We start from the raw sequence: 26032 nt of genomic DNA, 5'->3' as shown, positions 1-26032 counted from the left end.
ACTATATCCATGTCAGAATAGACACAGAACATGACAAGTGGTGATATCTTTATTTCAAAATTGGTTTTATTCACATTTTCTCAAGCAACATTTTTTAAAATTGTTTTATATTCATGTAATAAAAAAAAAAACGTGGGATTTCTCTTAGTTTTTATGTACAAGCAAAAACAAATGGTGGAGGAAAAACAATTGAACACAAATAATCCATCCCTGTACAATAAAGTCAATACATTGAGAAGATCGAAAACAAGCATTGTGGAATAAAATACCGCCAGCTTGTCCCCCAAATGGCACCCTAATTCCCTACATAGTGCACTACAAAGGAAGCAGAGTGCCATTTGGGAAATAAATGGGCAGTTAGCACAGCAGAAGCTGACGGAACAGCACAGGCATGTACTAATAGGTAGGTAGTGAGGGTGAGGATAACTCGTAAGATGATTTATTTTTATTTTTTAAATCACCTTTTTCCTTCTCTCACACACACAAGCGCGCACGCAAATTTCCAATCCCTCCCTTTCACTGACAGTGCAACGTAAAAAAAAAAGTTCAACAGCATGCAGGGTAATGGTCTCTTTACAAGTGGTCCAGTGTGCAACAATAACACCCACCCCCCCCCCCCCCCACCTAATATGGCTACCTACAACACTGTTACTCATTCACAATACTTCACATTCCTTACATCCTTAAAACCTTCCACATCTCTCTCACTCAAGTTTTCCCCTACCAGGCTGGGCAGGCCTGAAATAATTTGGCTTCAATTGACTACTGTTGTGTTTAAAGTGAACCACCCCCTTGATATTGACTTGGTAGGCCTTGATTTGGCGCCCCGCCTTGAGAAAACACATCTAGGGGATGTTTACACCTAAACTAGGAGCCATTGCTGTCAACACATGTACCGATTTGCAGTCCTAGTCCTGAACTACATGTCTTACTCACACCTCTCTCTATTCAAAGACAGCCTGGTCCCAGATCTGTCTATGCTTTAACCAACTCCTATGGCTGTATTGTTAGAGGAGTTGGGTATAGCAAATGGGTCATTCTCACAAAACTGTCCCCCCAAAAATGGTGTAATTTTTCACATAATATCCTCTTGAATCACTGAGATTAGGATATGTACTTATCTATTTCATAATTATTATTATGTTTTTTGATAAGATATTATGCATTTTACCAAGTTTCACAAAATTCTCATTACCATAAGTTTTAAAAGTAAAAAAAAGTCATAAACAAATCAATATTTAGATATTGTTTAAAAATGTCTTCCCTAATGAAAACGCCCGAGGTAAACATAACACTGAAAATAAAATTATACAATTACTATAAAATCTTAGTTTCCCCCCCTATTTGAGCTCTTTAGCCATTTCAGTAATGAGAAGGCCAAGTGGGGTAAAGGGGGTGTTTGAGAATAAGAACCTTATTCTGAAGGCATACAAGCTAATAAATTAACAACTTGTGCCCATATAAGGATTACTCCTCTAGATGATGCATCATGGGTGAATAAAACTTTATTAAAAATGTTTTACAGGAACTTGAATAAGTAATGAGACGTCCACAGACACTGTTTGTACTTAATAAATATTATACTTTAATGTAAACTCCAACTAGAATACCATTTGTATGATTTATGGACAAACTACAGCAACATATTTGGTGTTTTATTCAAATAGGTTACATTTTTGTAAAGATTATTTTTTAATAGACCAGCGAATTTAATCCAGACGCATTTTGGTAATGAGAATTTGGATGAAAATGTGAAATTTATTTAAAATAAGACACTTTCCCCAAAACTAGACATCTTATTCCTTAGAATGATAGTTGATTTTTTAAGATGTATCATGGTTTTGTAACTCAATTTGGTACAGACATTTTAATACCGTTTTAATGATAATGACCCAAATACAGATCAGAGACCAGCAGGCTATTATAACGTATCACCAAACCTGGGTACTATTTCAAATGTTTCTTCTTGAGCGTCTGTCTGCTTTGCCTGGTTGGAGACACCAATACCAAACGTAGAGTTTGCATGTTTTGGCACTATTCTTTTGGTTCCATCAAGCATAGCTCAAGTATTTCAAATAATTTCAAATAGTATATGAACCTAAGTCCATTCTCTGTCTAGCTCTAGCCTACACAATGTACATACATACTGTACATACATAACATACACATTTTCTCACACTCGTACCACACAATCCACTCATCAGGTCTGCGTTCCAATAATCCATACAACGTAGAATGCACGGCTTCACTCCAGCATGCTAGACATGTAGATTTTGGAAGAGCGCGCCTGTTGTCGTTTCCTATAACTAAACCCTGAGTCACTCAGTGGAACACTCACTGTTTCAGACTGTTTCTAGATTCTATATCAATATTCTAGATTCTATGTAGATATTCTAGGATGTGCTAGATTCTATCTAGATGTTCTATAATGTTCGAGATTCTATATTGATTTTCTAGATTCTATATAGATGTTCTAGAATGATCTCGATTTTATATCGATGTTCTAGGATGTTCTAGATTCTATATGGTCTGTCTGTCTACTAGATTATGACTATCATCCATTGGTCCATACACGCTCATACTACACATTGTAGGTCCAAAATCGTACCCTATTCCCTATTTAGTGCAAAAGTAGTGCACTATGGGGAACATGGTGCCATTTGGGACATAAACACTGGTCCCTGATCCAACTGCTGTATATTATTGTGCATTATGTGGGAGGCCAGAAGTTTTTCCTGACCATGTGACCTGATCAGGGGGAATACTCAGGGCCCTAGTTATCAGCTATAACCAGGACCAGGAATTGTCCTGGTCTAGTCACGTGGGCTGGTCCTTTTTGTATTATATTTTGAGATGAATATCTCTCATACACTTAGACACACACAGACACACATTATGAGAACCTTCGCTCAATGTTCACTTGAGGAATCGTGTTGGCTTTTTGTAGCTTGTCTTTAGTGGAATGGGGAAGCCTAGGAATAATGACTGACAGCGGAGAGATGGAAGGGGTTTATCCAAGCTGCAGCCAATGACAGTCCATCTTTGCGCTGTCTGACAGAGGGGCCACACCCCCGGGGCTCCTTAGCCCCCCCTCCTTTAGCATTCTCTTCCACGTGATTGGCTGCTCTGACATAGCTGGTTTGTGTGAGCAAATCAGGAGTAGATTGTGATGACTTCACTTCCTCCACCCCTGACCAATAGGACGCGTTCCAATCCCTCAGTTAGAACTTCCAGAAATTCCATATCTGACCATCGGGTTAAGGACTGGTCTGGAAACGTTTTCTCAATAACAATAAAAAGCATAATACTGTAACTACTACAACTGTGTCTACTATAGCTATGACAGAACACACAGCTCTTGGTTCATTTTCAATTCACTCAATTAAGGAGGTGAAAAATAAATAGATTGAAGTGGAATTGAGTCCAACCCTGGTACACAGGAAGAGAAGCACAGTCAACAGGAAGTAGGAAGTGAAGGATACAGTTTTCGTCTCCGGCTGGGTTACGTGGCGGTCCCGGCATGTTGAGCAGGACCAGCCGAGCATCATGGGATTTGTTGACGATGACCTCGTTGAGCTTGACGGCCGTGTGCATCCGCCGCACGTTGGAGTGGTCCCTGGGAGAGAGACATCATTAATAAGAACAACCATCAACAGTCATCCGTTTGTATGTGTCTCCATTCAAGTGTGTGTGTGTGTCCATGCATGTGTGTGTCCATGCGTGCGTGTGTCTCCATGCGTGCATGTGTGTTGTGTGTCCATGCATATGTGTGTGTGTGTGACTTACGGCCTGATACTGAGCATATCTCTGAAGCCCTCTGGCGTACTACAGCCGGAGTGTGTAGCTCTGTACTGCAGGGCTTTCTCCTTAGTCCAGGTCATGTGGACTCGTCTGTTCTCCGAGGCAGACATCCCTCCATCCCTTTCCCTTCCTCCGGCTGCTCCTCCTCCCTTTTCGGCATTTCCTGTGGGGCCTCCACCCCCGTCTGTGTCTTCATCATCGTCAGAACCAATGCTGGTTAGCCGAAGCATGGAGTTACGATCCTTTACCAACTGTGCCTGGGGGAGAGAATGTGTAACACACGTTTAGAAATCCTCCCTCTCTCCCCCCCCCCCCTCCCTCAGAGAGATACACCTACAAAATACACTTAGTCACTGAGTACAGGGTAGGGCTGGGCGATATATCCAATTGATTAGAATTTTTGTTTTAACGTGATGTTCCAAATGCCTTCATCAAGGTTATTTTGTAATGTTTGAGCATTCTGTGTCTTTTTGGTCTCGTCTCCTTCGCTCCTTTTGTGCTGTGTGCCTTCCCACTCACACAGACACCAAGCTCCTCCTCCTGTGCTGTGTGCCTTCCCACTCGCACAGACACCAAGCCCCTCCTCCTTCTGTGCTGTGTGCCTTCCCACTCGCACAGACACCAAGCCCACCCTCCTCCTGTGCTGTGTGCCTTCCCACTCGCACAGACACCAAGCCCCTCCTCCTTCTGTGCTGTGTGCCTTCCCACTCGCACAGACACCAAGCCCCTCCTCCTTCTGTGCTGTGTGCCTTCCCACTCGCACAGACACCAAGCCCCTCCTCCTTCTGTGCTGTGTGCCTTCCCACTCGCACAGACACCAAGCCCACCCTCCTTCTGTGCTGTGTGCCTTCCCACTCGCACAGACACCAAGCCCCTCCTCCCCCTCCTTCTGTGCTGTGTGCCTTCCCACTTAGACACCAAGCCCCTCCTCCTTCTGTGACTCTTCCCACTTGCAGACACCAAGCCCCTCCTCCTTCTGTGAATCTTCCCACTTGCAGACACCAAGCCCCTCCTCCTTCTGTGCACCTTCCCACTAGCATACTTCTCACAACAAAAAAATCCTAAAGATCACTTCTTCCTCTCTGACAACAAGCAGTTTAAACTCGCTATTTGCATTTGAGGTTTTTGGTCCAACAGAACCGGTCACACGGACACCTAAACACTTAGAGACATTATTTACTGTAATAGACTTCAAATTTCCAACGATACCCTTTTTATGTCTCAACTCCCAAAATGTAGAACCGAGCAGACCCTACTAAGACGAGAGTATCAATGAACATGATTGTGGATAATGAATGGTCAGGTTGTCGCGTGCAGCATTGCAGTACCACATACCACTAGCAGGATTTTAACCACAGACTGAACTGTGCTCGCTGTCTAGTCTGGGTTTTAGAAATGTCCACAGACTGTTATGTGCTAGCTGTCTAGTCTGGGTTTTAGAAATGTCCACAGACTGTTATGTGCTAGCTGTCTAGTCTGGGTTTTAGAAATGTCCACAGACTGTTATGTGCTAGCTGTCTAGTCTGGGTTTTAGAAATGTCCACAGACTGTTATGTGCTAGCTGTCTAGTCTGGGTTTTAGAAATGTGCAATGACCATAAAAAAAACACATTTATATAAGGAATTGGCAACTTGTCCTCATTCTGAAAAAGAAGCATCTTATCCAGGTAGGCTACTTGACTGAAATATCTAAACAACGTGAACAGGCTGTTGTTCAAACAGTTAGACACAGACTGAAAGGTGCATTCATAACAGTTAGACACAGACTGAAAGGTGCATTCATAACAGTTAGACACAGACTGAAAGGTGCATTCATAACAGTTAGACACAGACTGAAAGGTGCATTCATAACAGTTAGACACAGACTGAAAGGTGCATTCATAACAGTTAGACACAGACTGAAAGGTGCATTCATAACAGTTAGACACAGACTGAAAAGGTACATTCATAACAGTTAGACACAGACTGAAAGGTGCATTCATAACAGTTAGACACAGACTGAAAGGTACATTCATAACAGTTAGACACAGACTGAAAGGTGCATTCATAACAGTTAGACACAGACTGAAAGGTGCATTCATAACAGTTAGACACAGACAAAGGTACATTCATAACAGTTAGACACAGACTGAAAGGTGCATTCATAACAGTTAGACTGTTCTACCTTGTTAGCAAGCAAATAGATCCAAGTTGACGAGACTTTAAATATTAAAATCAGCTGGTTACTCACTAGCACGTGGTTTTGTGCTTGAGAGATGAGACCGGTGTTCATTTTCTAGAATGCTTGATACCATTAGTGGATGTGCATTGTGCATGGTTACATTTGTAAGAAAATTGGCATTTTCATATACAGATTTAAAAGCCAGATCAGTAAGTATTGTAAAAAAGCAGGTTAAACTATTTTGATAAAATAATTCAATTATGAATGGGTCTTATGGTTGTGGAAGGCTTATATTTAGCCTAGGTATAATTTTACAAACCCAAAATTCATAAGATTATTCCTGACTGTCTGAAATTATGTGTATTGACCTTTAATGGTGAAACAAAGGCTATTTAGTGAAACTGTAAAACAATATTGAGGTATATATTGTGAATCAGCCAGAAGTTTGAACAAATTGTAGCTATAATTTTTGGACATATCGCCCAGCCTTATTATATAGTCATATTCATTAGGGCACACCGTAGCAAAACATTTTGGAACGGAAAACAAAAACGGATGTTTCTTATAAGACAAGTTTAGGTCATCCCCTCCCTGTTTCAGTCCGCTTTCTCCCGTTCGGTGCCTAATGAATACGACCCTGATACACACTCTCCAACACAGGACAGCTTACATCTAGCGATATTAGCAATATGTAGGCTGCAGGATAGAGTAGGGCATTACGTCTGAAGTTGACTACGTAGTCTACGAGACAGTTCGGAGTCAATTACTAACTGAGCAGACAGCAAACTTACTTCATCTATACTCCAGCGAACTCGCTAAGGAAAACAACAATAGGCAGATGAGGTGAAGATGAAAGCACACACACACTTTTTCTCTCTCTCATTTTCGCACACACATATGGAAACAGAACTATGAAACAAACACACTTGTTGAGGCCTCCACACCTCTTTCTCCCGGTCAGACTTGGAAAGCCTCATCTGTCTGAGCATCTGAGACCTCTGCTCCATCATCAGAGTCCTCTCATAGGTGTAGGCTGAGATGTCACTGTTATGCTAGGAGAGGAGATAGGGAGGGGGGAGTGAGGTGGAGAGAGAGGGGGGGGGGTGGAGAGAGAAGAGGGAGGAGATAGGAGAGGGGGAGATGGAGATAGCAGAGGGAGAGAATAGGGGGGTACAGAGGAGAGGGGAGAGAGCAGGGGGAGAAAGGAGAAGGGAGGAGAGAACAACAGTTTCTCATGGGTCAAATGAACAAAGCCTAACACATAGCTATTAGCTAGCACTCAATATTGAAATCAAAAAGATATTTCTTGATCATCAGTACACTACGGCATTTTTACATGAACGTTTGAGTAAAGTGCGTGGGCCTCAAGTTATTATTGGGTCTATGCAGAAACCTACCATCTCCACCACTTCAACATCAGCCTCTATGCGGAGGTGGTAGAGGAACGTAGCCAGGTCCTTCTTCATCTGAATGGAGTTATCCTCCATCTGAGCCACAGTGAAGATACGCATCGCACACTTACGCCACACCTGGGGACGGAAACACGACAACGTTGTCAGTTACATGTGTACACAACCTTTCTCTCTACGAGAAGATGACATGATATGACTAAATATTTCTCTGACCTTGTGTTGCCTCAGCAGGAAGGGCAGTAGCATGAGCATGCCCCCGTCGTGGACGATCCACCACACGTCAATGTATCCCTCCGCGCACGGCTCACTGTTGCCGGGGAACAGAGAGATGTTCTTGGGCACAAGTAGGGCCAGGTGGGCCGCTGTCGTCACACGCACCGTGTCTGGAGGAAACACACAGAGAGAGGGGGTGCTGTTTATTCAAACCACAAAGTCTCAAAGTTAGATGGCAGGTAGTCAAATTCAAAAGGGCCAGTTGCAATGTTTGACAAACAGATGGCAGTAATGGTAGCATTCAATGATTCCCTCTTGCTTCCCCCTCCCTCTCTCTTTCGCATCATGGCTTTTGCCTTGAAGCCTGATGAGAAAGCGCACATGCACACCTCTCCTCTCCTGTACTCACTGATAAAGGTCTTCCAGGACTGTGGATCCTCACTCTGCCTCCAGGCCAGGGGCCAGCCCATAACCACAGTGTTGTGCCTCATCCCTCCTAACCCACTGGACTGGATCATGTGGCTGATGCCTTCCCTGGCCTTGTTAGCCACAATACACTGACAGAACCCTTTCACCTTCTCCTTGTCCATCTGGTGCTTCAGAGTCTACAGGAGGGGGGGAGGTGAATAAAGAGCGAGAGAGAGAGATGGGAAATAGGGAGAGAGAGATGTTATAACACAATACACCTACAGATCCATCATAAGAGTCTGAAGGAGAAAGACAAAATTAGACGCCTGAAAGAAGGGAGAGGAAGAGGGGCGAAAATCAGAAGAGGTATTTAAAAAAAAAACATTTCTAGAGAAACGCACCAAGAGTGCTAGACAGAGAGAAAAGAGAGACCAACCTGTTCTGCAGCCAGTGCCTCTCCGTAGCTGTGGAGATAGTTTCCAGTGATGACGGTCCCTACAATGGTCAGACCTTTACCTGCCTTCAGCTGAGATGCAAAGGTTAGCAGGCGGGGAGACTTGACATAGGCATCCTCATCTAACTTCAATAGAACTAAGAGCTGGGGTCTGGAGGAGAGAGAGAGTGATTGTAAAGGTGTGAGATTGGGTGTATATACATGGGTGGTTGTGCATGAGTCGCTGTTAACGGTGTACTGCTATACTTTACCTCCAGTTCTTGGTGTGTGGTGGTCCCTCTTCCAACCTCAAGAGGGCATAACGAGCAGCGCTGAGGGACAGACCCCGAATACCATCTCCCCACTCCTTCTCTGCCCTGGAACACACACATGAAGACAACTCAGAGATTCACACACACACACACACACTTTGTATAAATATATTCATCTTCCTGTTGAATTATGAATGTAACACCTCCACAAAATATATCATTGGATTTCTGTGACCTCCATTCACACAAGCCCACACACACACACCACAAAATCTGAAACACACACACAACTGGTTTGTTCCAGTAGGTCCCCATGGAAACCTACCCGTGGTACTCGATGTATTTGTAGATCATGCCAGCAATCACTATAGCAACAATAGCATAGTACCATGACGATATGAACATCAGCGCCAAGCAGATGATCATACCCAGAAATGACAAGGTCCTAGAGAGAGAGAGATAAAATAATCCATCATCACACAGGGCTCAACATTAATGCTTGCCCTCTTGTCCGGGACAAGTAAAAATAACATTATGACAAGTTTTTATTTTAGTTTTTATTGTCGGACAAGAAGAATGGACAAGTAAAAAATTATAATATAGTACAATAAATCACAAAATCAAAAATGACTCTGATCAGAATGGGATCAATTGTAATATTTTATAGGCTACCAAGGGTGGTCAACCATCCAGCAGGAGAGTCTTAAAGGGCCAGGGTTGGATTTTGAGACAGGCTAGAATATGCAGAGAAGCCAATGGACAGAGTGTAGCCTACATTTACATCCGATTATCCATGGCAAAAAGTAACCCATTTTATTTTGCATCAAACATTGATGTGAAAACACTTGTTACAGACCACATCATTTGTGACTAAAAAAGTTCAGACTTGAGAGACATAGAAAATAATCAATCACACTTGAAAAGTTCTCCATTTATAAAACGTTGATATGTAAATAGAGTATACGGTGTGTGTGGACATGTTTAACTATACTTGTTGGGACCAGAAGTCTCCACAAGAAGAGTAAACAAACAAAAATTTGAAGAGGTCAAATGCTATTTCTAGGGTGTTTAGGGTTAAGGTTAGAATTAGTGTTTGGCTTAAGAGCTAGGGATAGGTTAAGGTTATGGTACAGGTTAAGGAAAATAGGATTTTGAATGGGACTGAATTGTATGTCCACACAAGGTTAGCTGTGCAAGACTGTGTGTGTGTGTGTGTGTGTGTGTGTGTACCAGTGGTAGTAGGAGAAGCGTGGTCTCCAGTTGGGAGTTCTCAGCAGCGTCTGCAGAGCACAGGCCAGGTTCACAAACAGATAGCACATCAAGAAGAACCTACAGAGAGAGGGAGATGTGGGACTCAGGCTGCACTGAATCAGCATCCATACACTCAGACGACAAACAATCACTCACACACACACTTTCTCTCTCCAAGAAACACACACTCACATGGAGAGGATGGGTGCAACCAGGTCCAGAGAAGCAATGAGGATTCCCAGCTCAGCTATCAGAGCTGTCAGGAGCAGAGCCCAGGTAGGCTCTCCATTAGCCTTGCCATGACCAAACACCTGGACAGAGAGAACAGAACATTAGAGCGAGAGAGAGGAGTGAGAGAGGAATGAGAGAATGAGAGAGAAAGAAGAGCTATATATACTACAACACTTGTTTCTCTATCTCACCCTGAGGAAGGGGATGATGTTGTCCTTGGCGATGGCCTGGAGGAGGCGGGGAGCGCCCGTCAGTGACTGGAGGCCAGCGCCGCACGTCGAAAAGAAGGAGCCAATCACAATGACCCAGGGGGAGGGCCAAGACAAGGTGCCCACTACCAGGTTTCCCTTTACAGAGTCTCCAAACCTTCAGAACAACAGACAGGTCAGTTAGTGTGACTTCTGAAGGTTTTGAGACTCGTTGAAGTCACACTAACTGATCTGTCTGTCTATCTGAAGGTTTTGAGACTCGTTGAAGTCACACTAACTGAATTGTCTGTCTGTAGGTTTGGAGACTTAGTGAAGTCACACTAACTGATCTGTCTGTCTAAGTCTCCAAACCTACAGACAGACAGGTCAGTTAGTGTGACTTCACGGAGTCTCCAAACCTTCAGACAGAAAGACAGGTCAGTTAGTGTGATCACAGAATGTGTCCTAAGAAGGCCAAGACACACCAATTTCAATTTACTTCCTAAATTGACTCAATTTAAATGAACTCCACCCTGAAACACACACACACAGAGAGAGACAACAATATACTAACTTGTCTCTGAGCACCACTCCTTCGATGCAGGCTCCAAACAGCACCACACTGCTCAGGTCTGGCCAGGCCACTCAGGTAAATAACCCACTAGTCACATCACACCTGAACCACAACACAAGTCTGTCCCAATATCAACCCATTACCACACACTAAGCACCATGCAGGTGTGTGTAACTAGAATGATTCTAATTCTAGGACAGAGTTTACATGTGACATTTTCAATACAACAGCTTTGTTGTCCTTGGGTGTCTGAAATTGCCCCCCTAAACACTGCACTACTTTTGACAAGAGCCCTATTAATTTTATTTAACCTTTATTTAACTAGGCAGTTAAGAACAAATTCTTATTTTCAATGACGGCCTAGGAACAGTGGGTTAACTGCCTGTTCAGGGGCAGAACGACAGATTTGTACCTTGTCAGCTCTGGGATTCGAACTTGCAACCTTTCGATTACTAGTCCAACGCTCTAACCACTAGGCTACCCTGCCACCCCTAGTCAAATGTAGTGCACTATGTAGGGATTAGGGTGTCAATTCGGACGCAAACAGAGTTAAAATGGAAGAGATTCTCAATAAAAAATCCGAAAGCTTTATTGTCCACAGTGAAGGATACAGACGAGGGAGGTAGTGAGGATGGCCATAATGGTTCCTATGGGGATGGAACGCTGAGCATCTTTCAGGTCCCCAGACCGGTTAGAACCAGCCATTATACCTGGAAGGGGGAGAAGGGGGAGGAATTTTGAGGAGGGAGAGAGCGAAAGAAAGAGCGAGCGAGAGAGACAACAGAGTTGGTGTATGAATCTATGACAAATTATTTTACAGCTGGATCAACCTGTCCCAAATCTCTCCCTACAACTCGTCTCTGTTTCCGCAGAGCTGTAAGCACCATGGTGGGAGCTCCACCACTGCACTGCTTCTACCAACATCAAGGGGTCCAAGGGGATCGGGAGGTACTGGGATCAGGAGAGACGAAAAGAGGAGGAAATATACCTGTGACTGAGGGGAAGAAGATTCCCACCAATAGCGTGAAGGAGGTGGTGATGTCAGCGAAGACATAGGGCAGCCGATTGGTGGGTGGGTGGACGGGTCTGGGTGAGGGGAGTGACCCTTTCTCCAGGACGTCCCCTTTACTGAGGTAAACACTCCATATGTTCTCTATGGAGAGAATACTAATTATTAGAGAGAAAGAGGGCGAGAGAGAGAGAGTGTGAGAGACAGAGAATGTACCTGTGATAACTCCACTGGACAGGCCTGGTATGCCAGGTATCTCAGAGATGTTGCTGAGGTTAAAGTAGTAGTCACAGGAAGCGTTGAGGTCTGGGCCTTCACAGAACTGCAGCCACAGGGTCGTGGTCGCCTCAGAGGAGGGCAGGGAGAGATCAAAGGTTGACGGCACCGTGCCATTACCTAGAAGAATTGGTTGATTAGTTGATATTGGGGACGATAATGAACAAGCGAGCAAAGAGGTGGAGAATGAGGAATTCTAACAGTGGTCGAATGGCAGGCAGATCTAACACCTTCAAAGCCTTGATTGGCCTGTTAGGCGTGATTGATTAAGGCTTCAGCAAATGAGCCGCAAGTGGGCATGTCCCATAGTGAGATGTCAAACAGAATGGACCGAGAGAGAACATGAGGGCTAACATAGTCAATTATAAAGAGATTTTTTTTTGTTTATGTCATTTTTCCAAATTGAAAGGTAATATTGACGGTTTTACCAGCGAGTGTGAGGTTGGTATCCACAGGTCTGGGTGGTTCTTTGGGCGGGGTGGTCTTGGCACAGGGACTATCATGGAGGATGTGTCCTGACAGGGTACGGTTACCCAGCATACACACCCTGAGGAGGAGGGAGGAGAAGATTAGAGCACGGGATTAGTCAATCACAGAGATGACAGTGAACGGATGGTCAATTAGGGCATCAGTCAAGTTTGTAAGTGTTTGGCAGTAAGAGTGGTGTGAAAGTCTTGAGAATGGGTCAATACGGGTACGTGTATGTCTCAATGAGAGTGGTTACAACATTCTCAGGTTTCTCACTGGTGTTACCGGCGGTGAAAGTGTAAATCAGGCATGCCAATCAGATTAGTTTCTTGTTTCTTTGCGACTAAAATGCGACCCATAATCAATTCCGATTACACCATGAATCTATCAATCAAACCGCTCTACGATCACAATGGAGGAACTCACGGGAAAGTGGGCGGGCTGAAGGCGGAGACCAGTGCTCCGGTGTAGATGGACAGGATGGAGATGATGACACAGGCCAGGAAGACGGACGCCAGCTTGTTGACATATTTGACGCCGACAAAGACCAGTAATGCCATGAGGAGGAGGAAGATTGATCCGTAGACCCTCATGTTGTTCAACATGGCTGCTCCCTCACCGTCCGGACTGCCGGAGACAAAGATGGCCGCCCACGGGGCAATGTACATCTGGGGGTAGGAGGAGAGCGAGAGAGGGTAAGATAACAGACACACAAAATCAAACGATATATTGGATTGGTAAGGGTGAGTTGGTGAGGGTGAGTTGATGCTGGAGTTTCATATGGTATATATATATATATATAAATATATAAAGGTCCATGCTGACAAAACTGTGCATGTCATGTGAACACTTATACAGACAACATGAACATGACAAAAACCATGATAATGAACGTCAGAGTAATTTGATCGCGGTTATAAATGATGGTTATAATGAGGATGACGGTGAGGAAGAGGAGCGGGCAGTGAAGGCTCTCCCACCCACCAGCAGGATCTCGATGGCTCCCAGGATGTACATGGCCCCAGCGAATGTGGTGCCCAGGTAGAAGCACAGCCCCACCGCCCCCCCAAACTCTGGCCCCAGAGAACGACTGATCATGAAGTAGGAACCACCCGCTGGAGAGGAGAGAAGAGGGGGAGAGAGAGGGTAGGGGAGGAGAAGTGGAGGGGTGGGGGGAAGAGATAGAGAGGGATGGAGAAGGAGGGGGTGGGGGGGAGAAGGAGGTGGGAGGAAGGAGGGGGTGGGAGGGAGAGAAGTAAAGAGAAGAATGGGTGTTAGTATCATTATGGGCATTATGGAAGAGGAAAACAGAGAAGGAGAAAGAAAGAAAGTAGAATAGTACAGTATTATGATAATGAGAGACAACACACTAAGATTGTACCAATAAGCATAGGTCCCAAATGGCACCCTATTCCCTATGCAGTGCACTACTTTTGACCAGGCCCATAGATGAGGGAGGAGATCAATGGAGGAAATGTAACTTTGCAGATAGAAGCAAGGGTGTTGTCTTGACATAGAGCCCCTTACTGATTCTAACTACAATGTTATCAGATGGAATAGTTCAAATCAACTGAAATTGATTAGCTTCATATTCAAATATCACAAGAATGTTAGAATTGTTCAACGACAACTTTGACATTTGGGATATTTCCGGCGTGAATGTTGTTTCACTCAGAATTAGAATGATTTTATTATGTGTGTATAATTACTCATTCTATGTCTATAGTTTTACTAGTGGTGAATGGTATTTCTGGGTGAGGACACTATGTCTCAATGTGTACAGTCAGAGAGGGGAGAGGCAAATCAGACGTTAGAATGAACAGACAAACCTGACCCGGGTTCAAATATCATTTGAAATAATTTGAAATATTTTATCTTTATCCTGCCTGGCGCAGTGGAAGCGATAGAATAGTTGGGAAACTGCCAGACTCCACCCACCCGGCAGTTCAGGCAGACTAAACCAAAAGCTACAAGTATTTTTAAATACCCAGGTCTGACACATACAGACATCACTGAGATAGAGTTGCAAAATTCAGATCACTTTTCCCAAATTCCTGAAAACCTGGGAATTCTGGAGAAAGTAACCAGCATTTTTAAACCATAACAAACATTAAACATATACTTGGATGACAACAAGACAGAGGGATGGATGGAGAGATGGATATAGGGACAGAGAGAAAGAGAGCAAGAGATGGATGGATGGAGAGAGGGATGAAGAGATGGAGAGGGATGGAGGTAGGGAGAGATGGATGGATGGAGAGAGGGATGGAGGTAGGGAGAGATGGATGGATGGAGGTAGGGAGAGATGGATGGATGGAGAGAGGGATGAAGAGATGGAGAGGGATGGATAGAGGGATGGAGGTAGGGAGAGATGGATGGAGAGAGGGATGAAGAGATGGAGAGGGATGAGAGGGATGGAGAGAGGGATGAAGAGATGGAGAGGGATGGAGAGGGATGAGGTAGGGAGAGATGGATGGATGGAGAGAGGGATGAAGGTAGGGAGAGATGGATGGATGGAGGTAGGGAGAGATGGATGTATGGAGAGGGATGAAGAGATGGAGAGGGATGGATAGAGGGATGGAGGTAGGGAGAGATGGATGGCTGGAGGGATGAAGAGATGGAGATGGAGAGGGATGGAGGTAGGGAGAGATGGATGGATGGATGGAGGGAATACCTGGTACAACTCCATTGGTGGCGATGGCACTCATTGAGATAGCAGTCAGTAAAGTCTGCAGAATGAGAGAGGAGCAGTAGCTGTATCATGCATATATCGATACACATAAAGATACTCACTAATCACGATCTACAGGGCACTGCTCTGAACAGGCCTGTTCCAATTATCTCCTATCTCTCTTTATCTTAAACACTTTCTGGATAATTGTCTGCTAAATCACCAAAATGTAAAAATGTGTGTACGTGTGTCTGTGTGTCTGCATCTGTCCATGTGTGTTGCCTCTACTGTGTGTGTGTGTGTGTGTTTGCCAGGAGTAGACGTTTGCTGCAGCTCTGTACCAAAACATGGCAATCTACTAACATAACTTAAGCCCACCTGTTGTAACGGTCATTGTTAATACAGCAAAGGTCAGAGGAAGGTGCGTCTTGTATCCATAAGTGTCCATATATCCATGACCTAGGAAATGTTTGAATCCTTCTCGACAGTAATGTGATTTGTGGATTCAAAACTCTGTGTGTGTGTGTGTATTATCCTCACGCAGCAGCAGCATATGAAGACGATGCAGAGAGCTTGCAGCACACCGGCAGTTCCTACCACCCAGGTGAGACGCAGGAACAAGATCACCCCGAAGATGTTCTGCAGACAGGGCAGGTACACCCCCATGAACGTACCCATTTGGGGAGACTGGGAGACAAAAATGGCATTAGATATGAGGGTCCTGTTCATTAGTGAACACCGTAGCAAAGCAATTTCCAAAAAATAAAAACTCCTGATCATATCCATGACGTGCTAGGTGCGATTATATTAGGTCAGACATCTTACATCCCTGGGTCTATTCTCTTCTACAGTACCTGTACGGTGCTGTAAGTCAGTGCAGTAAGGGTGGAGTCGTCAGTAACAAGGGAGTCAAAAGTACAACCTAAAAGCATCATGGGAATCACAGCGCTTAGATATTACTGCCAGGGATCAAAGTACCATGCCAGGCCATGCCGGGAGCAAAGGGGTCAGAGTGGAGTGTACCTTGTGGGCCTTTCTCTTCTCTCCTATGCTCTCTGCCTCCTCGTGCTCCCTGGCCCCCTGGGTCAGGTTGGTGTAGTTGGCCAGACGGTTGAGGAGAGAAGATACCTTCGGCCTAGTGTCCATCTCCTCCTGCAGGAGGGGGGGGCAGAGAGAGAAAATTGGAAGAGATGAAGACATGACACTCATAAAACAGAGTGCATCAAACACTATTTATTGATTGATGCTCTAACCTCAAAGAGAGCCAAGTTTCGGTCATAGAAGTCATCATCGTCCACCCCATGACTGTTGTTGATGTAGACATTGGACATTTTGGCATTGCCATCTCCTACACACACACAGACAGAGACAAAGAGAGGGAGGAAGAGAGGAGACAGAAAAGGAGAGAGTGAGAAAGAGGAAGAGAGGAGACAGAAAAAGAGAGAGTGAGAGAGAGAGGAAGAGGGAGAGAGAGAGAGAGAAAGAGGGGAGACAGAAAGGAGACAAGGGAGAGAGAGAGGAAGAAGGAGAGAAGTTATACCTCTGTCAGCAGGGCCCTGAATCAGCACTCTCAGTTCCCTCTCCTCTACCACCAGGGAGGACACAAAAAAACACACACGCACGCACGTGACAGTCTCAGACATGCATAGTTAAATACAGACATGTCTACAAACACACTGAGTCTTGAAAACACACACACAGGGATGATCATTGTGACATCCTTGTCTCATTCATTGCTACACATACACACAAACATCTCAACTCAGCAAAAAATAAAAAGCATCCCTTTCTCAGGAACCTGTCTTTCAAAGACAATTTGTAAAAATCCCAAAACTTCATGGTAAAGGGTTTAAACACTGTTTCCCATGCTTGTTCATTGAACCATAAACAATTAATGAACATGCACCTGTGGAACGGTCGTTAAGACACTAACAGTTTACCGACGGTAGTCAATTAAGGTCACAGTTATGAAAACTTAGGACACTAAAGAGGCTTTTCTACCGACTCTGGGAAAACACCAAAAGAAAGATGCCCAGGGTCCCTGCTCATCTACGTGAACGTGCCTTAGGCATGCTGCAAGGAGGCATGAGGACTGCAGATGTCTGTACTGTGAGATGCCTAAGACAGCACTACAGGGAGACAGGACAGACAGCTGCTGAAAGAGGCTGGAGTGGGGGCTTGTAGGCCTGTTGTAAGGCAGGTCCTCACCAGACATCAACGGCAACATCGTTGCCTGCGGGCACAAACCCACCATCACTGGACCAGACAGGACTGGCAAAAAAATGGTCTTCACTGACGAATCGTGGTTTTGTCTCACCAGGGGTGATGGTCGGAATCGTGTTTATCGTCGAAGGAATGAGCGTTACACCGAGGCCTGTACTCTGGAGCGGGATCAATTTGGAGGTGGAGGGTCCGTCATAGTCTGGGGCAGTGTGTCACAGCATCATCGGACTGAGCTTGTTGTCATTGCAGGCAATCTCAACGCTGTGCGTTACAGGGAAGACATCATCCTCCCTTATGTGGTACCATTCCTGCAGGCGCATCCTGACGTGACCCTCCAGCATGACAGTGCAAACAGCCATACTGCTCGTTCTGTGCGGGATTTCCTGTAAGACCGGAATGTCAGTGTTCTGCCATGGCCAGCAAAGAGCCCGGATCTCAATCCCATTGAGCATGCCTGGGACCTGTTGGATCAGAGGGAGTGGGCTAGGGCCATTCCCCCCAGAAATGTCCGGAAACATGCAGGTGCCTTAGTGGAAGAATGGGGTAACATCTCACAGCAAGAACTGGCAAATCTGGTGCAGTCCATGAGGAGATGCACTACAGTACTTAATGCAGCTGGTGGCCACACCAGACACTGACTGTTACTTTTGATTTTTACCTCCCCCCCCCTTTGTTCAGGGACAAATTATTCAATTTCTGTTAGTCACATGTCTGTGGAACGTGTTCCGTTTATGTCTCAGTTGTTGAATCTTGTTATGTTCACACAAATATTTACACGGTAAATTTGCTGAAAATAAACGCAGTTGACGTTTCTTTTTTTGCTGAGTAAACAAATACATTTTAATCAGTTAGCATACGCTCTTATCCAGAGTGTACAAGACATTATGAAAACTTTCCTAATATTGAGTTGTTGCTCTACAAGGTGTCGAAAGCGTTCCAAAGGAATGCTGGCCCATGTTGACTACAATGTTTCCCACAGTTGTGCCAAGTTGGCTGGATATCCTGTGGGTGGTGGACGATTCTTGATAAACACGGGAAACTATTGAGCATGAAAAACCCAGCAGCGTTGCAGTTCTTGACACAAACCAGTACGCCTGGAACCTACTACCATACCCTGTTCAAAGGCACTTAAATCTCTTGTCTTGCCCATTCACCTTGAATGGCACACATACACAATCCATGTGTCAAAAGTCTTAAGGATTAGAAATCCTTCTTTAATCTGTCTCCTCCCCTTCATCTACACTGAATGAAGTGGATTTAACAAGTGACATCAATAAGGGATGATGGCTTTCACCAGGATTCATCTGGTCAGTCTGTCATGGAAAGAGCAGGTCTCCTAATGTTTTGTACAGCCTATGCGGCAAACACAACCGTCACAGGAAACACAACCGCCACAGCAAGCACATCCTCCCCAGCAATACACAAAGGTAGCCTTATGTGTGTACGACAGGTGAGATAGTGCTCAACTGAGGTGTAGGGGTCTCTCTCCCTCCCTCCAGATAGTGCTCACCTGAGGTGTGTGCGTGCATCTGCGCGTGCATATCCCTGCATGTGCATGTGTCTGATGGAGCAGAATGTGATATCAGGAGTTAATGTGTGATGTGAATGGATCCAGTCTGTCAAATTCTATTACTGCTTTGTGGGCAAGACCGACTAAAAATAACCATCTCGCGCTTGACCTTCCTTGAAATAACACAGCTGCCTTACTCTCTCCACTGCTTTTGTCTGTTATGGCTGCTCAGCCAGTACACTACATCGTCTCAGCAGTGTGTGTCTGCTTCGGTAGATCAGCCTGTGAAAGTCAATTCCTAATCAATTTGTTGCGTTTCGTTTCCCCTTTCTTGATATAAATAACCAAAGCGTCACCCTTGGTCTATAAAGTGTTCATGAAATGCTTTCTCGCCTGCACACTACCATGGCTCATAGATACAGGCATTCTCTCTCCCAAACAACAGGCATATACACCATATATACACAAAAGTATGTGGACACCCCTTCAAATTTGTGGATTTGGCTACTTTAGCCACACCCATTACTGACAGGTGTATAAAAAATAAAAAAAAAATCGAGCACACAACTCCATGTTAATGTCCATGACCTTGGAAATGAGACATTTGACGAGCGGGTGTCCACATACTTTTGGTCATGTTGTGTATATAGACAGACAGGGCATGAATAAGCATTTGGAATTGATGGCTTCAAGCATGAATCCACAAGGTTTTACACGGTGTTTCTGGACTTTAGAGATGCATTGAGGAAATACCACTGGCGTATGTGGACATTAGATCTGATAAGTACAAAGGCTCTTTTCTCCAAGTTACCTGTGGGAAGCAGCTAAAACAAACCAATCCCACTCAGGGTTAGCATAGAAACAGACTGCCGTCAACTTCATCCTAGCCATCAACCAGTGGCTGAAATGGCTATGCCAGTGTACCCCAGCCCATGTGTGGTCACTGAACCCAGTACAGGGGAATCTTGATGATGTTCAGATCAAAAACATGCTCTCTCGCACAGACAACTTTTAGGAATTACCTGGGCTGGAAGTGAAAGACACTAAATGTGCAGGCTTGATATGATTGACATTTCCCATCCGACTGTGGTCATGAAGCTAGCGGCTGTGAAAAAGGTGGCCCTTGCAAAGATTCAACATCGGTTTGCCAATGTACAGTTGAAGTCAGAGGTTTACATACACCTTAGCCAAGTACATTGAAACCCAGTTTCACAATTCCTGGCATTTAATCCTAGTACAAACTCCCTGTCATAGGTCAGTTAGGATCACCACCTTATTTTAAGAATGTGAAATGTCAGAATAATAGTAGGGAGAATTATTTATTTCAGGTTCTATTTCTTTCATCACATTCTCAGTGGGTCCGAAATACATTCAATTAGTATTTGGTAGCATTGCCTTTAAATTGTTTAACTTGGGTGAAACGTTTCGGGTAGCCTTCCACAAGCTTCCCACAATAATGTGGGTGAATTTTGGCCCATTCCTCCTGACAGAGCTGGTGTAACAGAGTCAGGTTTGTAGGCCTCCTTGCTCGCACATGCTTTTTCAGTTCTGCCCACACATTTTCTATGGGATTGAGGTCAGGGCTTTGTGATGGCCACTCCAATACCTTGACTTTGTTGTCCTTAAGCCATTTTGCCACAACTTTGGAAGTATTCTTGGGGTCATTGCCCTTTTGGAAGACCCACTTGCGACTTAATTCCCTGGCTGATGTCGAGATATTGCTTCAATATATCCACATAATTTTCCTCCCTCATGAAGCCATCTATTTTGTGAAGTGAACCAGTCCATCCTGCAGCAAAGCACCCCCACAACATGATGCTGCCACCCCTGTGCATCACGGTTGGGATGGTGTTCTTTGGCTTGCAAGTCTCCCCCTTTTTCCTCCAAACAATACGATGGTCATTATGGCCAAACAGTTCTATTTTTGTTTTATCAGACCAGAGGACATTTCTCCAAAAAGTACGATCTTTGTCTCCATGTGCAGTTGCAAACCGTAGTCTGGCTTTTTTTATGGCGGTTTTGGAGCAGTGGCTTCTTCCTTGGTTAGTGGCCTTTCAGTTTATGTCGATATAGGACTTGTTTTACTGTGGATATAGATACTTTTGTACCTGTTTCCTCCAGCATCTTCACATGGTCCTTTGCGGTTGTTCTGTTCTCGCACCAAAGTACGTTCATCTCTAGGAGACAGAACGCATCTCCTTCCTGAGCGGTATGATGGCTGCGTGGTCCTATGGTGTTTATACTTGCGTACTATTGTTTGTACAGATAAACGTGGTACCTTCAGGCATTTGGAAATTGCTCCGAAGGATGAACCAGACTTGTGGAGGTCTACAATTTTTTTTCTGAGGTCTTGGCTGATGTCTTTTGATTTTCCCATGATGTCAAGCAAAGAGGCACTGAGTTAGAAGGTAGGTTTTGAAATACATTCACAGGTACACCTCCAATTGACTCAAATTATGTCAATTAGCCTATCAGAAGCTTCTAAAGCCTTGACATAATTTTCTGGAATTTTCCAAGCTGTTTAAAGGCACAATCAACTTAGTGTATGTAAACTTCTGACCCACTGGAATTGTGATAAAGTGAATTATAAGTGAAATAATCTGTCTGTAAACAATTGTTGGAAAAATGACTTGTGTCATGCACAAAGTAGATGTCCTACCCTACTTGCCAAAACTAAAGTTTGTTAACAAGAAATTTGTGGAGTGATTGAAAAACAAGTTTCAATGACTCCAACCTAAGTGTACGTAAACTTTCGACATCAACTGTACCTCTCCCACAGGACATTCTAAGGGAAATTAATAACAAAACTTGTCAAGTGTTGATAAAATAAAAAATAAAACATTATCTTCCCGAGCTAAACGGTCTGGGTGTGCCAAATGTCCAGTGGATTTACACTGCTACCAGACTGACTCACCTGTCGAACATGCTCAACAGTGTCAACGCAACATTTAGCCAGAGTCCCACTGGCCAATGACACTAAGGGACAACTTCCTGAGCTTCATTAGGAAGGCCAATGGAAAACTGGACACTCGTGCTGCAGGCTTTGGAGTTTGGTCAGACCTCAAGGAGCTGTACAACCGGACACAAAACTGACACACAGACCACAGGAGGTTGGTGGCAACTTAATTGGGGAGGACGGGCTCAATTAACGTGTTTGATGCCATTCCAGTTGCACCGTTCCAGCCACTATTATGAGCCGTCCTCCCCTCAGCAGCCTCCACTGACGCGGACTGAGACTGTGACTGCCTGTGATGCAGTTGTGTTGTCGTGGAGGCTTCTGTCACCCATGACAACACTCCTGTTTTAGACAGATGCAGCAACGGCACCTCTGGACTGGCCTGAGGCTGCTGGGGAAACTTGCTGCTCTGGACTGTGATGACGTTTCTGTCTTCCATTCCATGTACCAGAATACTGCCAGTGACGAGGACATTCTCACACTTACTGTTAAGGCGAGGCTGTAAGTTCTACTCACAAAACAGAACCTAACACTCTGGTACCCTGCAAACCATGATCCCTTCTGTGTTTTACACCCAGAGTTAAATGTAATGGAGACTGTTTCACATGTTGTTAATGGTTGCCGTTCATACAAAGACATGTACATTGCAAGACATGACCGCCTTGTCGAGCTGGTACCTACTTAGGTGAGAAAGGTGTTCTCACCACCAGCATTTCAAATGTGTGCGTACATGTCTGCTTCTTTAGTGCCAGTCTGTGCCAGTTAATTTCCTGTTTGATTTGTTGTGTTTCTTTTCTCCTTTCTTGATATAAATAACCAAAGCATCACCAATGAGATAACCCAGCTGAGACTATTTCTGGAGCCAGTAATTGCTTATTAACATTGAGACTATTATTGTAACATAGAAGCTGATTCTGTCCAGAAGAATGATTGAGAGTACCCTGCCACTAGAGGGCGACATCACAAACAGTTGAGCAAATAGGCTAACAGTCCAAAACAGGGTAATGTTCATTAGGTCATGCAATGGGACACTTTTTTGCAATGGAAAACAAAAATGAGGGCTGCTTATTAGACAAGCCCAGACAGTCCATCGCTGTTTGTCTGTTTTTTTTATGTTTGGTGCCTAATGAATACAACCCATTAATAACCTAAAGTTGTCAACTTGTTGCGCACAAACACACACACACATGAAGTGATGTGTCACCTTGATCTGTGTTGGTCCTGTCAGGCGTCTCGTTTTCACCAGTTGTGGTGAGCCCTCCCGACCCCTCACTTAGCGGTTCACTGCGGTTCACACTCTCCCGTGAGCCAAAACGTACGTGGCCGCGGCCGCTGGACCGGGAACTGATGTCCGGCGAGGTGTCTGACAGCCCCGGGAGGTCCTCAGCCTTGGTGGGCGTCACCGTGAATCGTACCGACGCCATTATTGGGTCTTGGAGGAATGGGGGTCAAGGGTTAGAGGTCAAGGGTCACCAACTACACTAGCTCAGCTAACCAATACTAGGCTAGCCTATGCTAAGCTAACGTTCAAGTGACTGTGCAGAGACACCTACTAGACTTGAATCTGCACTTCCCCATTGAATTGGACTGGTTTTAATGGCACATATGGGATGAATGTCATGAGATGTGTGTGCCTTTTTTTCCATTTGATGAATGTGTAATGGTTTAACATAGAGCCTACACTTTAAAATTGTAAACAAATGAATTAGGTTGAGGAGTAAACGGTGTCTCTAAGATTATTTTTTTTAAACTTCCCCTTCAGCTTTCAAGTCAGGTTATATTTTTTAAAAGAGGGAAGCAAAGTAGCGTTCCCTTTTCAGTTTGATTAATATTATTGCATCTCATTGCTTGTTCAGAAACTGGATTAGTACGGTTAGTTCGTACATGCCCAAATGACCTGACAATGAACTTAATAATACTGGCTATCAATATGTATGCCTAGTCTCAAATCTGCCTCTCCTCTCGTATTCCCAAGTAAACATGGGCTTGTTTTTTTCTCTGTGGTTATATGCACCTCAGTGATAGCTTAGATTTCCTCTATGGATGACAATGAGTGACTAATGATGGATTGATTGGGGGGAACAGGGAAGAGGTAAGAACCAAGACAAAAGGAGAGAAAAAAGGGAGAAGAGCAAAGGAGGATAGCTGCTATTAGAGTTCAATTATGTATGGTAGGTGACAGTATACAAAAGGCATTTGTTTTGATTAATGAGTGATGACATGTAGGTCACTCAGTAACCTAACCTGACAAAGAGCAGAACAGAATCATGTGCTCACAAACACCGCTCAGGGGAGCAAACTGCATAGTTAACCAGGTGAGAACACTGACTGATAAACAGTCTCCTTGCTCTGACTCAATTATGTGAGGTACAAGTACCTGCCAAAATAAAGGAAACACCAACATAAAGTGTCTTCATAGATATACACATGACCCTAAGCATGATGTGACGTTAATTCCTTAATTAACTCAGGAACCACACTTGTGTGGATGCACCTGCTTTGTTTCCCTCATTTAACTAAATTGTTTCCTTTATTCTGGCAGTTACTTGTAGTTCAGTTGAGTAGTTGCTTTGGTGCGGTTTATAATTTAATTATTATACAAGAGCAGTTCCAACCGGTTGGGCCAGCGGCAGCTAGAGCCGAGCCACATGCGGAGGCACTCATGGCTTTGTGCAGTACTGGGGCTGTATTGTAGACTGCTACCCGTATGTAAAGATGGGATGGTAGCTTATCAGTTTCGCAACATTTCGAGTTGTACTACTCGTCTTATACTAGACATTTTCAGCTAGACGAGGGGGTGGCAAATTGTTTGGGCAATCATGTCAGTTCGCGGGGTACACATGAACTGAAGCTAGTTAACAGTGCATTAAATTATTTTAGTCTCATAGCTAGTTTGAACCTTGATTGCCATCCCATGAATCTAAACAAATGGTAGAGACAAGGACCAGCATCTGTAAAACTGGCCAGCATGCGACTGTTGAATTGAACTGCAGCAGTTTAAATTATAATGAACGCTTAGCAACTAGTTGGAGCATATACATGTAAAGCGAAATAAGATTGTGTTCGCGGAGCAAGACTCATCAAATGTCCAGATGAAACATACTGATAACGTTACACCTACGTGCACTTGCTTGAAATATCGTACGACGAGCTAGCTAGTATCGGTTATGCTAACATTAGCTGGCTGGCTAACTAGTAACTACCCTTAACCGTTAAGCCAATTATAATTTCTAGCTAGTTTGAACCAGTCAGGGAAAATTGTCATATCAATATATTCCAATCCCGGGGTTGAAATATATTTAGAAAAAAATAGTATGTTTTTAAACTACAACTAGCATGGGTAGCTAGCTATAGCGTTTTTGTTGGCAAAACGATGCGGCATGTCAACAATGTATTAGCATGTCAATCAATGTATGCAAGCAGATGTTCCGTTGTAGTAAACAACATTTTCTTTCTGGAATTACACAACATAATGTGTACGGTCATTTGTGTCAACTTTCAAGTCATGGTATCGAAATAAACTAGACGAACACACTACTACGTTTGTCTTGCTTATCATGAAAGGATCCCCTCAACTCGTTCAGTACATTAGCTACTTGTCGGTATCAGTCGACTGTCGTCCGTTGAATTTACAGTGGTACAGTAGCTAGCTGTTAGCCACGCCGCTAACGTGTGACAGAACTCCACGTACCTTGCTCAACAGCTAGAAATTGGCAGAATTCTGCGGCAACTTCAAGGAAATATTTCAAACAATATACATAGCGCGTATATAGTACTCTCGTGTCCCTTGTATCCAGCTGCTTGGCTTGCTAGTGGTCCTCAAAATGAAATGAAACCATAATAGCTCCATGCATGTACTCGCCTCATCCTTTTGTCGGCACTTTGTCCAACAGTCAGAAACGCGTGCCAGCCCCCGCCTCTCAATACCTCTTTCGCTTGCCGTAATTTCGAACTCACGCATGCGGGGTAGGGTGGA

At 44.3% G+C, this 26032-nt stretch overlaps 1 protein-coding gene across 3 annotated transcripts; it reads right to left on the bottom strand.

Moving 5' to 3' along the window:
• Positions 1-35: 35 nt before the first annotated feature.
• slc12a6 (solute carrier family 12 member 6) lies at positions 36-25954 on the bottom strand. 3 transcript variants are annotated; one of them, XM_020503976.2, is made up of 27 exons: positions 25748-25954; positions 24071-24113; positions 23261-23488; positions 16621-16715; positions 16391-16519; positions 15908-16054; positions 15371-15425; positions 13681-13811; positions 13123-13364; positions 12657-12775; positions 12169-12348; positions 11932-12096; positions 11555-11653; positions 10944-11001; positions 10373-10547; positions 10143-10261; positions 9930-10028; positions 9025-9144; positions 8700-8804; positions 8431-8599; positions 7996-8191; positions 7587-7756; positions 7359-7490; positions 6888-7013; positions 3787-4058; positions 3483-3616; positions 36-3245 (listed from the first exon to the last, which is right to left on the bottom strand). In XM_020503976.2, the coding sequence occupies exons 3-27, from the start codon at positions 23478-23480 to the stop codon at positions 3154-3156; spliced, it is 3549 nt and encodes a 1182-aa protein (XP_020359565.1). In that variant the 5' UTR covers positions 23481-23488; positions 24071-24113; positions 25748-25954; the 3' UTR covers positions 36-3153. The 3 variants fall into 3 exon arrangements, with proteins under 3 accessions (XP_020359565.1, XP_020359566.1, XP_031648825.1); XM_020503977.2 differs by having other exon boundaries at positions 6906-7013; positions 23261-24113; XM_031792965.1 differs by lacking the exon at positions 24071-24113.
• Positions 25955-26032: the final 78 nt, after the last annotated feature.

This window comes from Oncorhynchus kisutch, linkage group LG16, assembly GCF_002021735.2.
Source record: "Oncorhynchus kisutch isolate 150728-3 linkage group LG16, Okis_V2, whole genome shotgun sequence".
NCBI lineage: Eukaryota > Metazoa > Chordata > Actinopteri > Salmoniformes > Salmonidae > Oncorhynchus > Oncorhynchus kisutch.
The sequence above is the reverse complement of the archived record's forward strand: the minus strand, read 5'-3'. Positions and strand labels throughout refer to the sequence as shown.

What these genes read in the sequence shown, in the direction of transcription:
- slc12a6 (XM_020503976.2), bottom strand. Translation starts at nt 23,480, where the DNA reads ATGGCGTCGGTACGATTCACGGTGACGCCCACCAAGGCTGAGGACCTC. An exon ending in GGAGTGGTGCTCAGAGACAA is followed by an intron (nt 10,548 to 10,943) that starts GTTAGTATATTG and finishes GTTGTTCTGAAG; the next exon opens with GTTTGGAGACTCTGTAAAGG. An exon ending in AGGTGTGGAGGCCTCAACAA is followed by an intron (nt 4,059 to 6,887) that starts GTGTGTTTGTTT and finishes TCTCTCCCCCAG; the next exon opens with GCACAGTTGGTAAAGGATCG.